Genomic DNA, 18035 nt, shown 5'->3' on the forward strand with positions numbered 1-18035 from the left:
ATTATTGGTGCATTTGTGATACAGTTTCCTAAACAGCTGCCGTTCAATCATCCTTTGTTGTGCTCAGCTATAAGCAATGGCTCAATAGATCAATCATGAGCTACTGCCATTATTTGAAACTGTATTCTATACATAAATGATAAACTGGCTTATAGTACTGTAGAATAAATACTTACAGTAGTTGGTACAATGTTAATTTGGTGTCATTGCAAGAAACACAAAGAAAATTCTGGGGTTTTACATATCTTTTATCATCTGTTACAGACACTATATTGTGCTAAATATGTTTAAACTTGTGCTTAAATTCCTTCATAGAACAAGAATGTGATGTATGGAAATGTGAAAGGTGCCCCAGGAAGGAGAAGAAGGGTAATGTTTTTGGATTTTCTTTTCTGTGGTTGGTTTCTTATATGTATCCTGTTAGCTGATCCAAATGATTTTCCATAATTTACCAAAAGTCTTCAACTTATTCCATAAAATGCCTCTGAACAGTTTTATCACTGATCTGTGAATTGTTGCTCATTTGCTCTTTTGAATGTGAAGGCAGGACTAAGACAAATAAACTAATATTTAATGATTGTTTTCCATTCCCTAGTTCAGTGAAATAAGGACTTTTTCAAATATCAAAAGTAAGTTTTGAAGAATATTTTGCACAGAATCAAATTGAGGGGTATCAGAATTAGGGGTAGGCGGTGGCGTAGTGGTATTATTACTGGACTAGAAACCCAGAGACCCAGGGTATTTCTCTGGGGACTTGGGTTCGAATCCCACCACAGCAGAAGGTGGAATTTGAATTTAATTAATAAATCTGGAATTAAAAGCTAATCTAATGATGGCCATGAAACCATTGCCGATTGTTGTAAAAACCCAGTTGGTTCACTAATGTCCTTTAGGGAAGGAAATCTGCTGTCCTTACCTGGTCTGGCCTACATGTGACTCCAGACCCACAGCAATGTGGTTAACTCTTACATGCCCTCTGAAATGGCCTAGCAAGCCATCTAACCGCTACGAAGTTAATGAAAAGGAATGAAACCGGACGGACCACCCGGCATCGACCTAGGCACCGGAAACGACAACGGCAAACCCAGCCCTGTCGACCCTGCAAAGTCCTCCTTACTAACATCTGGGGGCTTGTGCCAAAGTTGGGAGAGCTGTCCCACAGACTAGTCAAGCAACAGCCTGACATAGTCATACTCACGGAATCATACCTTACAGACAATGTCCCAGACACTGCAATCACTATCCCTGGGTATGTCCTGTCCCACCAGCAGGACAGACCCATCAGAGGTGGTGGCACAGTGGTATACAGTAGGGAGGGAGTTGCCCTGGGAGTCCTCAACATCGACTCCGGACCCCATGAAGTCTCATGGCATCAGGTCAAACATGGGCAAGGTAACCTCCTACTGATTACCACCTACTGATGACTCAGTACTCCTCCATGTTGAACACCACTTGGAGGAAGCACTGAGGGTGGCAAGGGCACAAAATGTACTCTGGGTGGGGGACTTCAATGTCCATCACCAAGAGTGGCTCGGTAGCACCACTTCTGACCGAGCTGGCCGAGTCCTAAAGGACATAGCTGCTAGACTGGGTCTGCGGCAGGTGGTGGGGGAACCAACACGGGGGAATAACATACTTGACCTCATCCTCACCAATCTGCCTGTCGCAGATGCTTCTGTCCATGACAGTATTGTTAGGAGTGACCACCGCACAGTCCTTGTGGAGACGAAGTCCCGCCTTCACATTGAGGATACCATCCATCGTGTTGTGTGGCACAATCACCGTGCTAAATGGGATGGATTTCGAACAGATCTAGCAATGCAAAACTAGGCATCCATGAGGCGCTGTGGGCCATCAGCAGCAGCAGAATTGTACTCAACCACCATCTGTAACCTCATGGCCTGGCATATCCCCCACTCTACCATTACCATCAAGCCAGGAGACCAACCCTGGTTCAATGAAGAATGCAGGAGGGCATGCCAGGAGCAGCACCAGGCATACCTCAAAATGAGGTGTCAACCTGGTGAAGCTACAACCCAGGACTACTTACATGCCAAACTGCGTAAGCAGCATGCGATAGACAGAGCTAAGCGATCCCATAAACCAACGGATCAGATCTAAGCTCTGCAGTCCTGCCACATCCAGCCGTGAATGGTGCTGGACAATTAAACAACTAACTGGAGGAGGTGGCTCCACTAATATCCCCATCCTCAATGATGGGGGAGCCCAGCACATCAGTGCGAAAGATCCGGCTGAAGCAATTGCAACAATCTTCAGCCAGAAGTGCCGAGTTGATGATCCATCTCGACCTCCTCCTGAAGTCCCCAGCATCACAGATGCCAGACTTCAGCCAATTCGATTCACTCAGCGTGATATCAAGAAACGACTGAAGGCACTGGATGCTGCAAAAGCTGACAATATTCCGGCAATAGTACTGAAGACCTATGCTCCAGAATTTGCCGCGCCCCTAGCCAAGCTGTTCCAGTACAGCTACAACACTGGCATCTACCCTGCAATGTGGAAAATTGCCCAGGTATGTCCTGTACACAAAAAGCAGGACAAATCCAACCAAGCCAATTACCGCCCCATCAGCCTACTCTCTATCATCAGTAAAGTGATGCAAGGTGCCATCAACAGTGCCATCAAGCAGCACTTGCTTAGCAATAACCTGCTCAGTGACGCTCAGTTTGGGTTCCGCCAGGGCCACTCAGCTCCTGACCTCATTCCAGCCTTGGTTCAAACATGGACAAAAGGACTGAACTCAAGAGGTGAGGTGAGAGTGACTGCCCTTGACATCAAGGCAGCATTTGACCGAGTATGGTATCAAGGAGCCCCAGCAAAACTGAAGTCAATGAGAATCAGAGGGAAAACCCTCCGCTGGTTGGAGTCATACCTAACACAAAGGAAGATGGTTGTGTTTGTTGGAGGTTAATCATCTGAGCTCCAGGACATCACTGCAGGAGTTCCTCAGGGTAGTGTCCTAGGCCCAACCATCTTCAGCTGCTTCATCAATGACCTTCTTTCAATCATAAGGTCAGAAGTGGGGATGTTCACGGATGATTGCACAATATTCAGCCCATTCGTGACTCCTCAGATACTGAAGCAGTCCGTGTAGAAATGCAGCAAGACCTGGACAATATCCAGGCTTGGGCTGATAAGTGGCAAGTAACATTCGCGCCACACAAGTGCCAGGCAATGACCATCTCCAACAAGAATGTAACCATCTCCCCTTGACATTCAACAGCATTACCATCTCTGAATCCCCCACTATCAACATCCTAGGGGTTACCATTGACCAGAAACTGAACTGGAGTAGCCATATAAATACCGTGGCTACAACAGCAGGTCAGAGGCTAGGAATCCTGTGGCGAGAATTCACCTCCTGACTCCCCAAAGCCTGTCCACCATCTACAAGGCACAAGTCAGGAGTGTGATGGAATACTCTCCACTTGCCTGGATGGGTGTAGCTCCAACAACACTCAAGAAGCTCGACACCATCCAGGACAAAGCAGCCCGCTTGTTTGGCATCCCATCTACAAACATTCACTCCCTCCACCACCGACGCACAGTGGCAGCAGTGTGCACCATCTACAAGATGCACTGCAGAAATGCACCAAGGCTCCTTAGACAGCACCTTCCAAACCCGTGACCTCTATCAACTAGAAGGACAAAGGCAACAAATACATGGGAACACCACCACCTGCAAGTTCCCCTCCAAGTCACACACCATCCTGACTTGGAACTATATCGCCGTTCCTTCACTGTTGCTGGGTCAAAATCCTGGAACTCCCTTGCTAACAGCACTGTGGGTATACCTACCCCAAATGGACTGCAGCCGTTCAAGAAGGCAACTCACCACCACCTTCTCAAGGGCAATTAGGGATGGGCAATAAATGCTGGCCTGGCCAGCGTCGCCCACATCCCATGAATGAATTAAAAAAAAGATTTAAATAAAACACAAGGGGGAACCAGGTGGTCCACTGAATTTACTCATTGTCCTTTCAACTTATGATTTAAACGCAGCCCAATCTTATGGAATAAATGTCATTTTCTGCTTGCTGGGATATGAGGTTAGCTAGCTCAAGCCAATCACTATCGGGAGATAGCAGCTCTAAAATGCTGCAAATCTGAATAAAAATTAAAATGCCAAAAAAGTGGGTTATCAACATCTATAAAGAGAAAAGGTCTGGTTATGATGTTTGAACTGGTAATGGAAGGTTGCATAGGAATGGATGGACCATTCAGCCCTCAAGCCTTTTCTACCAGAAACATCATTGCTTGCCTTTTACAGATGTTGATTTATCTGCCTTTGCTGGTTTTAATTTAGTTATTTGTGGGCTTGGGACCTGGGACCACAGCACAAAACTACTCTTAATGCAGCACAGATTGTCAGCTTTACCCAGAGACACCATTACTGGCAATAGATGTGGGTTGTAGTTCATTCCTTCACACTTTCAATCTCAGCTATCCCACCATGGGAAATTCTGAGTAGAGTGGTGGGAAGAGGATAGGGAAAAATCAGCAGGAAAGGAGACTTCAGGATATATTTTCATGGTCTTGCACCTGGACATATTGGAGTACCTGAGTGCCACAGATACAGGAAATACCAAATGGGGTGGAGTGAAAGCCTGTAAGGGAGCATAATTTTCCTGTATCCAGTGCACCCTGGCATATCATCAGGAAAATCTACCCCTTTATCTCTTGGTTTCAATGCCAAAGCCATCCCAGGTGACCAAATAGAAAACAGGGTGGGCTGCCCTGGGGTTAGAGGCCAGATAGTTCCCTATCAGGCTGCTTGGGGGGCCTGTAGTTATGTCACGACAGTCAGAAAACAGCATCACAAAGATCAAGACGCAATGCATTACCTCTAACAAGGCTTCCTGGTCAAAGAATAAAAAGTCTAGGAGTTAGAAGTGTTTTTGTTCAGCAGAATTTACTGCTGTTCAGTTACTAGCAGGGGTCCAGGTCGAATATTAGACTGAGCCAAGGGCACAGACTACAACAGAGCATTGTTGATGAAAGTGACTCGAGAGGAAAGATAGGGATGCTATTTGCTTTTGTCACTGCTGTTGATTTGCATGTTTAGTAATAGGGGTTAGATGCATTACCTGCAACAGATAATGCTGGTTTAGATGGTTTCCTTAACGAGATTATATCATTTCAAGTGGTATCAGGGAGAATTCAGAACATTAGGTGACCCCCTTAGTGAGAATGACACACAGTGGTATAGCATTAATAAAGATCTCAGTTGTTTAACAATGATTTACAACTACATTTATTGTTGGCTAGAATATAAAGAATGGTGAAATAAAAACAGAAAGTGCTAGAAATACTCAGTCGGTCTGGCAGCATCTGTGGAGAAAGAAGCAGAGTTAACGTTTCCAGTCAGTGACCATTCATCAGAACTGCCAGTTATTAAAATATAAAGAAAAAGATCTCAATAATCTTCTGCATTATTAAGTCTGCAGTGATCTGTACTTTTGCATCTGACTTCCTATTTCACACTCTTTTATTACCTGCACCCCCTCCCCATCCCCGCTCCCAGCTCACCCCCCTCGCACCCCCTACCACCCACCCCCCTCGCACCGTCTTCCCAGCTCCCCCTTTGCATCATCTTCCCCTCGCACCCCCTTCCCCTGCACCCCTCTCCCCTACCCACTGCAGGCCCCCTCCCAGCTCACCCCGCTCCCCGCTCACCCCGCTCCCCCTTCCCTCCACCCCTTCCCACTGCACTCCTCCTCACACCCCCTCCCCCCCCCCCCGCACCCCCTTCTCCCCACCTCCTCCCACCGGCATCCACCTACCCCTGTGTAGGGGCCCCAACAACTCCACTGCCTTGTGGGTGTCTCGGGAGAGACCAAGGCTAAGGGAGTAAACCCTAACAGAAAATCTGGAGCGGAACCCCGAAGGCGGTCATGTGTCACTTTTGGCATGTTTCCGGCAGTTCCTGCAGCCATACTGGTGCCAAACGTCGTGCTCTGCACTCCTTTGGACCCCACCAGGAAGCCCGAGAGGGGGGTTTTGACGCTTGGGCAAATCAGTTCCTCCATACATACGCCCAGGCATGCGCCATGGAGAGGTCACTCCATAGTCGCCTCACAGCGACCAAATCAACACAGAAGGCAGCAGTTACGGGTTACAGGTCCAGCTCAATTGGCGTAGAGATTGGGCGCCACGGGTTGCCTTTGTCGGTGGGAGAGGTCATCGCATCTCACTGGACAGCTACCACCCGCCTCAAACCGGGCAGCCCCCGGTCAGTAAGGTTCTGTTCCGCCACAGTCCACCTGCTTCAATGGGTGCTTGGAGCTCAGGGTCATTGCCCAAAAAGTGGACTGTAACACCGCACCAAACAGCACGACCAAAAAAGGAAAGAAGGTACCAGCCCTTCGTTTTGCAAGCTGGAACGTCAGAACTATGTGTCCTGGCCTGTCGGAAGACCTTACACAAATCAACGATTCTCAGAAGACTGCCATCATCAACAACGAGCTCAGTAGACTCAATGTGGACATTGCAACACTTCAGGAGACACGCCTCCCTGCAAGTGGATCTCTAACAGAGCAAGACTACACCTTCTTCTGGCAGGGTAGGGATCCTGAAGAACCAAGACAGCACGTAGTGGCCTTCGCCATCAGAAACTCTCTGCTCAGCATGATAGAGCCACCCTCAAATGGCTTGGAACGCATACTGTCCATCCGACTGCTCACCACCTCTGGTCCAGTACACCTACTCAGCATCTATGCTCCAACACTCTGCTCCCCACCTGAAGCTAAAGACTAGTTCTATGAGGAACTCCATAATATCATTAGTAGCATCCCCAACACCAAACACCTATTCCTGCTGGGGGACTTCAATGCCAGGGTTGGGGCCGACCATGACTCATGGCCCTCCTGCCTTGGGCGCTATGGCATTGGAAGGATGAATGAGAATGGACAGAGACTGCTGGAGTTGTGTACCTATCATGACCTCTGCATCATCAACTCATTCTTTCACACTAAACCCTGTCACCAGGTTTCTTGGAGGCACCCAAGATCACGTCATTGGCACCAGCTGAACCTCATCGTCACAAGGCGAGCCTCTTTAAACAGTGTTCAAATCAGAAGCAGCTTCCACAGTGCGGACTGCGACACCGACCACTCCTTGGTGTGCAGCAAGGTTAAACTCAGACCAAAGAAGCTCCATCACTCCAAGCAAAAGGGCCGCCCACGCATTAACACTGGCAGAATTTCTCATCCACAGCTGTTATGTAAGTTTCTAAATTCACTTGAAAAAGCCCTCCAAAACACTCCTGCAGGGGATGGAGAGACCAAGTGGGCCCACATCAGAGACTCCATCTATGACTCAGCAATGACCACCTACGGCAATCGTGTGAAGAGAAATGCAGACTTGTTTCAATCTCACATTGAAGAGCTGGAACCTGTCATAGCCGCTAAGCGCATTGCACTGCTGAACTACAAGAAAGCCCCCAGCGAGTTAACATCCGCAGCACTTAAAGCTGCCAGAAGCGCGGCACAAAGAACAGCCAGGTGCTGCGCAAATGACTACTGGCAACACCTATGCAGTCATATTCAGCTGGCCTCTGACACAGGAAATATCAGAGGAATGTATGATGGCATTAAGAGAGCTTTTGGGCCAACCATCAAGAAGATCGCCCCCCCCTCAAATCTAAATCAGGGGACACAATCACTGACCAACGCAAGCAAATGGACCACTGGGTGGAACACTACCTAGAACTGTACTCCAGGGAGAATGTTGTCACTGAGACCGCCCTCAATGCAGCCCTGTCTCTGCCAGTCATGGATGAGCTGGACGTACAGCCAACAAAATTGGAACTCAGTGATGCCATTGATTCTCTAGCCAGCGGAAAAGCCCCTGGGAAGGACGGCATTACCCCTGAAATCATCAAGAGTGCCAAGCCTGCTATACTTTCAGCACTGCACGAACTGCTTTGCCTGTGCTGGGACGAGGGTGCAGTACCACAGGACATGCGCGATGCCAATATCATCACCCTCTATAAAAAGAAAGGTGACCGCGGTGACTGCAACAACTACCGTGGAATCTTCCTGCTCAGCATAGTGGGGAGAGTCTTCGCTCGTGTTGCTTTAAACAGGCTCCAGAAGCTGGTTGAGCGCGTCTACCCTGAGGTACAGTGTGGCTTTCGAGCAAAGAGATCCACCCCATGCTGTTCTCTCTTCGCAAGCTGCAGGAGAAATGCCGTGAACAACAGATGCCCCTCTACGTTGCTTTCATTAATCTCACCAAAGCCTTTGACTTCGTCAGCAGACATGGTCTCTTCAGACTACTAGAAAAGATTGGATGCCCACCAAAGCTACTAAGTATCATCACCTCATTCCATGACAATATGAAAGGCACAATTCAGCATAGCGGCACCTCATCAGACCCCTTTCCAATCCTGAGTGGTGTGAAACAGGGCTGTGTTCTGGCACCTACACTGTTTGGGATCATCTTCTCCCTGCTGCTCTCACATGCGTTCAAGTCTTCAGAAGAAGGAATTGTCCTCCATACAAGATCTGGAGGCAGGTTGTTCAATCTTGCCCGTCTAAAAGCAAAGACCAAAGTACGGAAAGTCCTCATCAGGGAACTCCTCTTTGCTGATGATGCTGCATTAACATCTCACACTGTAGAGTGTCTGCAGAGACTCATCGACAGGTTTGCGGCTGCCTGCAATGAATTTGGCCTAACCATCAGTCTCAAGAAAACGAACATCATGGGACAGGACGTCAGAAATGCCCCATCCATCAATATCGGCGACCACGCTCTGGAAGTGGTTCAAGAGTTCACCTACCTAGGCTCAACTATCACCAGTAACCTGTCTCTCGATGTAGAATTAAACAAGCGCATGGGAAAGGCTTTCTCTGCTATGTCCAGACTGGCCAAGAGAGTGTGGGAAAATGGCGCACTGACACAGAACACAAAAGTCTAAGTGTATCAAGCCTATGTCCTCAGTACCTTGCTCTACGGCAGCGAGGCCTGGACAACGTATGTCAGCCAAGAGCGACGTCTCAATTCATTCCATCTTCGCTGCCTCCGGAGAATCCTTGGCATCAGGTGGCAGGACCGTATCTCCAACACAGATGTCCTCGAGGCAGCCAGCATATACACCCTACTAAGCCAGCGTTGCCTGAGATGGCTTGGCCATGTGAGCTGCATGGAAGATGGCGGGATCCCCAAGGACACATTGTACAGCGAGCTCGTCACTGGTACCAGACCCACCGGCCGTCCATGTCTCCGCTTTAAAGACGTCTGCAAACGCGACATGAAGTCCTGTGACATTGATCACAAGTCGTGGGAGTCAGTTGCCAGCGATCGCTAGAGCTGGCGGGCAACCATAAAGGCGGGGCTAAACCGTGGCGAGTCGAAGAGACTTAGCAGTTGGCAGGAAAAAAGACAGAAGCGCAAGGAGAGAACCAACTGTGTAACAGCCCCAACAACCAATTTTATCTGCAGCACCTGTGGAAGAGTCACTCTAGAATTGGCCTTTATAGCCACTCTAGGCGCTGCTTCACAAACCACTGACCACCTCCAGGCACTTACCCATCGTCTCTCGAGACAAGGAGGCCAAAGATTTCACACTCTAATGATCTTGTATGACTCCTGAGTTTTCAATGTAGGCTTCTGAATAAATGTGAATGTAAACACTCGAAAAATGTGCAAAGCTAAACCCCATGCAAGCATACTAATTCATCTTTCCCCTTCATTTTATTTTTTTTTTGTTGTCACTCTCCTTGTCTTCTAAGGTTTCTGACTGTCTTTTCTCTCTGTCCCCTTACTTTTCTGCCTCTTTTGCACTGTAATAACTGCTGTGATTTATACCCTTATTCTGTTCTGCAGTTGTTGAGGTCAGAATGCTCTACTTTAGTACAAAGTTGTTTGGTTCAAATCTGATCATTTAATTTTCCATTTTCTGTTATTTATATTTTTGAATTCAAATTATTGAACAATTAAAACTTTTAAATGAAAACACCCATCAAGTTCTTAAGACTTTATTTTCAAGTAGCGCTGTTGTCACTTTTGTAAGAAGAAAATAGCTTATTGCAGCGCTATTGTCTGATCATGACTGCTTTATACAGTTTATATTACCCACAGCACCATGATTTGATGGTGCTCACTGTTGCTTTATATCTAAGAATATCAATCACCACATTCTCAAGAGCAGTTAGGGATGGATAATAAATGCTGGCCTTGTTAATGACATCCACATCCTGAGAATGATTTTTTTTTAAATCTGGGAACTCCCTATCTAATAGCTCTGTGAGAGTGCCTTCACCATATAGACTGCAGTGGTTAAAGAAGGTGGCTCGCCATCACTTTCTCAAGAGTAATAAATGCTGGTCTTGTTGGCAATGCCCCCTATAACCTGAGAATGATTGAACAAAGACAATCATTGAATATTGCTTTACAATGTATGTTAAATACAATGTTTACCTCAACTGAATCCATCAATTCTTGCAGGAGTCTTTTTGATTGGCATTTCCACGCCAATATTATTGTGCCGTATGTGCATGCATCAGTCCCAAGCAGAAACCTCCATTTAATAATTTTTTAGCATTTGAGTTTAATATGTTTAGCAAATGCTTACTAATACAGTTACAACACTAGAGAGTGCAGTATCATGAATCATTCTAGAAATTTAAACTGAAAATCAGGCTGCGCATTTGCAGAATGGTGAATGGCTCAGGAATAGGGAGTTAATTTTTAAAAAATATTCTGTACTTAATACACTCATCCTCCATTGGACTGAATGAATGTTAGAATTTAATAGGTGGCTGCATTGCTTTTGTTGCTTTCCATAGCAAATTAATTTATTAGATGTAGATTATGAGCACATTAATATTTTGGGAACATGTGCCACAAATTGTGAATACCTAATAAAGTGTTACATGTTTATGGTCAGACATTTGGGATTTAAACCGGCAAAAGAGTCAGTCAGTAAGCAATAGTAAAAAATGTCACCTCACATTTTAGTCAATCACATCTGAAGTTCAGTATATAAAATAGTTTGATTTGCTCTGCAGGTAGGGACAAGATTTCTTTTTAAAACACCCATCTGGCTCTAAAAGAGCCAACATTTCAGGTCGATGACCTTTCACCAGATCATCATCAGGTTGCCACTACTGATTATCCACAGCATAATGAGTTATTGATCACACCTATCCAAGGGAGATGCCAAGTCATGGTCACGCATTTCCCAAGGGGAAGGGAAAAAAGTAATCACCTGACCTGCTAAGCCATTAGTTAGCTTCATACTGCCATGTAGCTGCAAGTTAGTTGCTTAGCTACCTGCAGCTCAGGAATGGTATAATCATAGAGGGGGGAAAAATGAACACCACAAAATATAAGTAAAAAGCATGACTATTTTGAAAATGATGTTTAATAGACTGCAATTGAAGACGAAGAGAATTATTTTGGCAAAGGAATGAAAACTGGCACTAAATGAGTGCACTGTGAACAAGACTAGCATGTTTGAAAGTCTACACTTAGCACCTAATTTTGGTCTTAAATGATTACCATAATCTGAATTTGCCTGGAGGTGCTAAACCCAAAACCTGCAGGTTTAGCACTCAAGTGCTGATTTGACACTATTTTCACGGCACAATATACGTGGGCTCTTTGTACTCACTTGTACTAAAGGTGTGGAGTGCTCTGGGTGACATATAGCACATTGCAAGATGGCTCAAGGACCAAGGGAAAAAGTGCTCAAGTTCTCAGATGCAGCAGCTGGTGGAAAAGGCCCAGAGGAGGAGGGATGTTCTGTACTCACAATGAGGGATATGCTCTGCCTGGCCTTGTGTCCTCCTCCAGATCAATGAGGACTCCCTAACAAGATGCCCACAACCAAGCACTCCCTTTCTCAGTGACTCCTATAAGGTGTAGTAGCACAGCACTTTGTTTGTTGAAGTCCTCACAGAACTTTCAGAATACATGTTGCCTAAGTTTGAAGTCTTGACAAAAGGCTCCCATTGTGTTTCATAGGTTCTCTTCACATCTCCAGCAGCAACTGACAACAAATCACGAGTACAGCTTTAAGTTGCACTTGAAATAGACATCAACACCATCGTTATTCCCAACCAGTTCGTAACTGTTGGGAGAGGGCATGAGTTGAAGCACCAGCCACCAAAATGCTGTGCAGTCTCTTTAATGAGTGATTTGAAGGCAATTTAAGTGGCAAGCAGCAGGTTAACAAGCCTCCAGTCCACTTTTCCTTGTGCAGGCTTCAACTCTGTACGAAGATAGCATTTTATACTAAACATGGGCTAAACCATCTTGGTCACCTTAGAGCATTGTCAGTGCCTGAGCGCACTATCCCCTAAGCAATTATAAAGTTTAAACAACACTATTTCAATATGGACATCAGACACTAAAATAATCATTTTTTTTCCCCCAGAGTGTGAATCCATACCTGCGAGGGAAGAGACTCAACAATGTCGTTGCCAAGAAATCAGCTCCTCATTTCTCTGAAGAGGACAGAAGTGCCAATGAGTAGCTCAGTCACCAAAACTAAAACATTTCCACATCTAATCGCTTAGGATCAATCAAAGTTCATAAAGCTATGGCATTCTCTGTTAAGTAGGTAGCAAGTAGAAATCTATTTTGCGTCGCTAGCAGTAGTGGCACCTTAGGTTTGCAAGAGTCCCTTGCTAGTTGCATTAACGTTAATTGAGCAAGGCTCCACTACCATTGTAATAAAAGTCTAACTAACTTAATGCATCTGAAAATTAATGAAATATTGAATGGCTGTAATTTTAACTTCAGTCTTTTGACATTTAGATTTCCATTTCTCTGCACACTAATTAGCAAAAGCATTTCACATGTTAATGTCCAGGGCTTCAAGTCAGCAGTTTCACAGCCCCAGTGCAGACTCATGCCTGGTTACTGACTTTCGTAGTAGCTCAAACTGCAGAAGGTAATATGTACTGAATGGGTATAAACAACCCTCATATTTTTAAGATAGGAGCACATAAATGGTATGGAGAAATAAGATCATGGCTGATCGGTTTGTGTTTCGAATTTCATGCTCCCATCTACCCCCAATAAATTTTAATTCCCTTGCCTAACAAGAATCTATCTACGTCCGCCTTAAAAATATTCAATGACCCTGCCTCCACCACCTTCTGAGGCAGAAAGTTCCAAAGTCGCACAACCCTCTGAGGGAAAAAAATTCTCCTCATCTCTGTCTTAAAAGGGTGACCCTAATTTTAAAACCGTGCCCCTTCGTTCTGGACTCACCCACAAGTGGAAACATCCTCTCCACATCCACCTTGTCAAGACCGTTCAGGATCTTATAAACTTCAATCACATCTCCCCTCCCTGTTCTAAACTCCAGTGAAAACAAGCTGTACCTACATACTAACTCTTTGAGACTCATGCACTAGAACACCTAGATCCCTCTACACCTCGGAATTCTGCAGTCGTTCTCCGTTTTACTACTCTGCTTTTTTTAATTCTTCCTGCCAAAGTGAACAACTTCACATTTTCCAACATTATACTCCATCTGCTAGATTTTTGTCCACTCACTCAACCTATCTATGTCGGTCTGCAACCTCATGTTCTCTTCACAACATACTTTCCGACCTATCTTTGTGTCATCTGCAAATTTAGCTACCATGCCATTGCTCCCCTTATCTAAGTTATTGATAAAATTATAAAAAGTTGAGCCCCAGCACAGACCCTTGCGGGACTCCACTTGTTGCATCCTGCCAATCAGAAAAGGAACCAGTTATGCATACTCTCTATTTTTTGCCAGCCAATCTTCTATCTATGCTAATGTTATCCCTGACTCCTACTTTGCGCAATAACTTTTTATGTGGCACCTTGTCAGATGCCTTCTGGCAATCCAAGTACAGTGCGGCAACGGGCTCTCCTTTATCCACAGCACATGTCACTCCTTCAAAGAACTCCAATAAATTGGTTCACAAAACCATGCTGATTATTTCCGATTACGTTGTTTTTTTTTAAGTGCCCAGCGACAACCGCCTTGCGGATCGATTCCAACACCTTCCCCATGACAGACATCAAGTTAACTGGCCTATTTTGTTTTCTTCCTCCACCCGCACCCCCCTTCTTGAATAGAGGGGTCATATTTGCTACTTTCCAGTCTGATGGAACCTTTCCAGAATCTGACGAATTTTGAAAAATTAACACTAACGCATCTACCCCATTAGCCACCTCTTTTCAGACCGTAGGATGAAGTCCATCAGCACCCGGGGACTTGACAGCCTGCAGCTCCATCAGTTTGGTCAGTACAACTTCCCTGCTGATTGTAATTTCACTAAGTTCCTCTCTTCCACCTCCTGATTTACAGCTATAACTGGACTGTTTTTTGCATCTTCTATAATGTAGATGCAAAATATTAGAGAATGTACCATGTTACTATTATTTAATATGGTTATTTCAGCCTTTTCTGTGGTAATACACTTCTGGTGAAAACACAATTTCAAGATCATTATCTGACTGGTGTACAATGTCCATGGAAGGCAGAATATCATTTTTGCAACCATAATTCTATACAGCCTAGTTGGGAGAATGAAGGGAAAACTGAATGGGGAGAAATCATACCTCCTAACGTCAAGCAACTAGTCAGAACTCAGTCTTGTTGGTAGAGGGATGAAATGTCTACTATATATCCAAAGCCCCCCGAAAGAAAAATAGTTAACATGACAAGAACCTGAAAAAGACTAAGAAAAAGTAACTATTTAAAAAAAAAAGTCACCTTTAAATTGTTCATTCAACCTCAGATTTCCTCCAAAACTGGCATTTTCATTGTCTCCAGGACTTATGTTATGTACCTAATCAGCACACTGGAAGTATATAAGAAACAAGAGGAGTAGGACATATCACCCATCAAGCCTGCTCTACCATTCAATAAGCTCATGAAGAATTGTAGTCATAGTTATACAGCACAGAAACAGGCCCTTCGGCTCATCAAGCACCTATATTCTAATCCCATTTTCCAGCACTTGGCCCGTAGCCTTGTTTGCTACGGCATTTCAAGTGCTCATCTAAGTACTTAAATGTTGTGAGGGTTCCTGCCTCTACCACCCCTTCAGGCTGTGTGTTCCAGATTCCAACCACCCTCTGGGTGAAATTTTTTTTCCTTAAATCCCCTCTTAAGCCTCCTACCCCTGACCTTAAATCTATGCCCCCTGGTTATTGACACCTCTGCTAAAGGAAAAAGATTCTTTCTATCTACCCTATCTATGCCCCTCATAATTTTCTGTACCTCAATCAGGTCCCCCCTCAGCCTTCTCTGCTCTAAGGAAAACAACCCCAGCTTATCCAGTCTCTCTTCATAGCTGAAACTGTGGCCGAACTAGCGTTTTATACAGCTCCATCATAACCTCCCTGCTCATATATTTTGCGCCTCGGCTAATAAAGGCAAGTATCCCATATGCCTTCCGAACCACATGTGCTGCTGCCTTCAGTGATCTATGGACAAGTACACCAAGATCCCTCTGACCCTCTGTACTTCCTAGGGTCCTACCATCCATTGTATATTCTCTTGCCTTGTTAGTCCTCCCAAAATGCATCACCTCACACTTCTCAGGATTAAATTCCATTTGCCACTGCTCTACCCATCTTACTAGACCATCTATATCGTCCTGTAATCTGAGCCTTTCCTCCTCACTGTTTAAGACACCACCATTTTTCATGTCATCTGCAAACTTACTGATCATACCTCCTATATTCATGTCTCAATCATTAATGTACAGTACATACAGCAAGGGGCCCAGCACCGATCCCTGCGGTACACCACTGGTCACTGGCTTCCAATCGCAAAAACAACCCTCGACCATCACCCTCTGCCTCCTGCCACTAAGCCTTTTACCTCAATTCTATTTTCCCAGCAGGTGCCCATCTCCCTTGATTCCCCTGGAATCCAAAAATCTATCGCCCTTAGCCTTGAATATAGGCATTCACAGCCCTCTGGGGGTAGAGAATTCCAAACATTCACAATCTTTCAGGTGAAGAAATTCTGCTCAACCCCTAAACATACATGCAGGTTGTGTGTAACCTCTATGCTAAAATTATGACTTAACAAAAAATAAGATTGTATTTTTTTAATATTAGGAAGCCATGGTGAAAGTTTAAATTCCATAGAACAGCTGCTTCTAAAGTGAAAAAAAGTAAGAAGTAGTTAATCAGGAGAACAAATAATCAGATATCATTGCATTGGTTTTAAGTCTCTGAAGAGTACAGGAAGGAGGACAGACATGGGATGTGCAGGTAGTTCTGTGCTCGAGGTCATGGGAAAGAATCAGTTTGAGTTCAATACTGTGAGATGAGCTTTGGGGCCCGATTTTAACAAATTACTTAGACAGTTAAAATCAGGCCCTTGATGGCAATAGAACAGATGAAGGGCTGGGAGACTTAAGCATTTTAAAGGATAAGTAGAACTTAATGGGAACAAGATGATCACAAAAGTACAGATTTAAAAACAAAGGCTACAACAAAGCCAGAGAGGAGGTTACCTCCCAAATGACAACCTTTATCTTGCATCCTGCCCAGGAATGCAAGAGAAATGTTAATAGATCCTCACACATATACAGCAGTATCAAAGTCTCGTGTAGACTTGGATCTTTATACAGTGTTGAGTGGGAAAGAAGCAATTGACACAAGAACGTAATCTGAGCCAGAAGACAATCAAAAGCATAAACAAACTGTACATCATTCCTTTGCTTTCTAATCACTTAAAATAGATTAATTTTAAAGCTTATATCAAAACCTTTTAATTTTTACCTGTCCCACTAATTATTTGGCCAGTATTTTTGAATAGTGATGTAAAAATATTCTATACATTTTTTTTTAAAAGTGTTGTCCATGAAAAGTTTTCATAATTATAGGAAAAAAGCAGAGTTTATTAGAAATATTAAAAACAGTCATGTAAAAAAGTATCAGGAAAGTACAGAGAAAGGAAAAATAACTTTGCTGTACAGTTTTACATATACAGAAGACAGCAGCACAGTTCCATAGAGCCATTTGTTAGAAGCTTGTGCAGACTTCAGACCTATATTTGCAGTCTGTTCCTCTTGTCTTTTGTTTTTTCTTTATCTGCTCGTCCAGGAAGGCGATTGGGCATGACTGAACCATTTTGGCTCTGAGCAAATCTTGCGACTGTTGACACACCATCCACAAACTTGGTTTTGAACAAGACGTTAGCATTAGTGAACATGCCATCTTTCAGTGACACAACGATAAACTGAGGGAGTTCAAAAAAAAAGTTACTTCAACAGGGTTTTTAAAAAAAAAAGTTATTCCAGCTCCTATTTCTCCTCTTCTACCCTGCCAAAAAGATGCAACACAGACAAAATAACTACCACAGTAACCAGCTACAGAATGAGAATAGAGTTTCCCTTGTCTGTCAATAATAATTTACTTCTCCCATTCATTGACAATAGACGCCAACTCCAAGGTAAAAGGCAGACATTCAAGGGTTGGACACAGTGCAGGGGACAGTTACAAGGAGGTTACAATGTTGGAGGTCTGAGTCGTCAGGAAAGATTGAAGAAATATGGGTTTTCAGAAGTCTGAGAAGTCTTGCAGAAATATATACAAAAGCAGACAGTCTGAAAAACTAACTCTGGAAAAAATGGCCAACATCAATTGAGGGAATAGTACAAAGGAACACTGGTTCAAACTAGTAAAAGATAAATTTAGGATTGGTGATCAAGATCACAGATAGAGTAGCGGAGGCAAAAACAAACTGAAGACATTTAAGAACTAACCAGAATGCTGAAATGGGGAGACTTGGGGTCTTTTACATGGATGAACTAAGATAGGCTGAATGGCCTTTCGCAGCCATAATTATCTCACGACCAGCTTTCAGCTCTTCACAGTAGGGAAAAAAAACGCAGCCTGCTTATGCTCATCACCTGTCTAAACTTTCCCTTTTGTTTCTTCTAAGCTCCAAATTTCCCCCAGTCTCTTCCCTCCTCCCAGCAAAGTCTCATTAATGACCAACAGTTCACCACCCCAAACTTTACCAATTTTCTAATTTGCCCAGAATTTCCAAGATAGTT

The 18035-nt window shown here is 44.4% G+C and overlaps 2 protein-coding genes across 2 annotated transcripts in view; one reads left to right on the top strand and one right to left on the bottom strand.

Annotated features, from left to right (window-relative positions):
* The window catches only part of LOC137369437 (neuroendocrine protein 7B2-like), a 35442-nt gene extending 21545 nt beyond the window's left edge, over positions 1-13897 (top strand). The window contains exons 5-6 of the mRNA XM_068030642.1: positions 316-369; positions 12404-13897. Of these exons, the coding sequence (XP_067886743.1) occupies positions 316-369; positions 12404-12502 (153 nt within the window). The 3' untranslated portion in view covers positions 12503-13897. The remainder of the gene's footprint in view (positions 1-315; positions 370-12403) is intronic.
* Positions 13898-16061: 2164 nt separating this feature from the next.
* The window catches only part of smc2 (structural maintenance of chromosomes 2), a 68921-nt gene continuing 66947 nt past the window's right edge, over positions 16062-18035 (bottom strand). The window contains exon 24 of the mRNA XM_068030643.1: positions 16062-17215. Coding sequence (XP_067886744.1) covers positions 17024-17215 — 192 coding nt within the window. The 3' untranslated portion in view covers positions 16062-17023. The remainder of the gene's footprint in view (positions 17216-18035) is intronic.

Source organism: Heterodontus francisci, chromosome 4 (genome assembly GCF_036365525.1).
Source record: "Heterodontus francisci isolate sHetFra1 chromosome 4, sHetFra1.hap1, whole genome shotgun sequence".
NCBI classification, from domain to species: Eukaryota; Metazoa; Chordata; class Chondrichthyes; order Heterodontiformes; family Heterodontidae; genus Heterodontus; species Heterodontus francisci.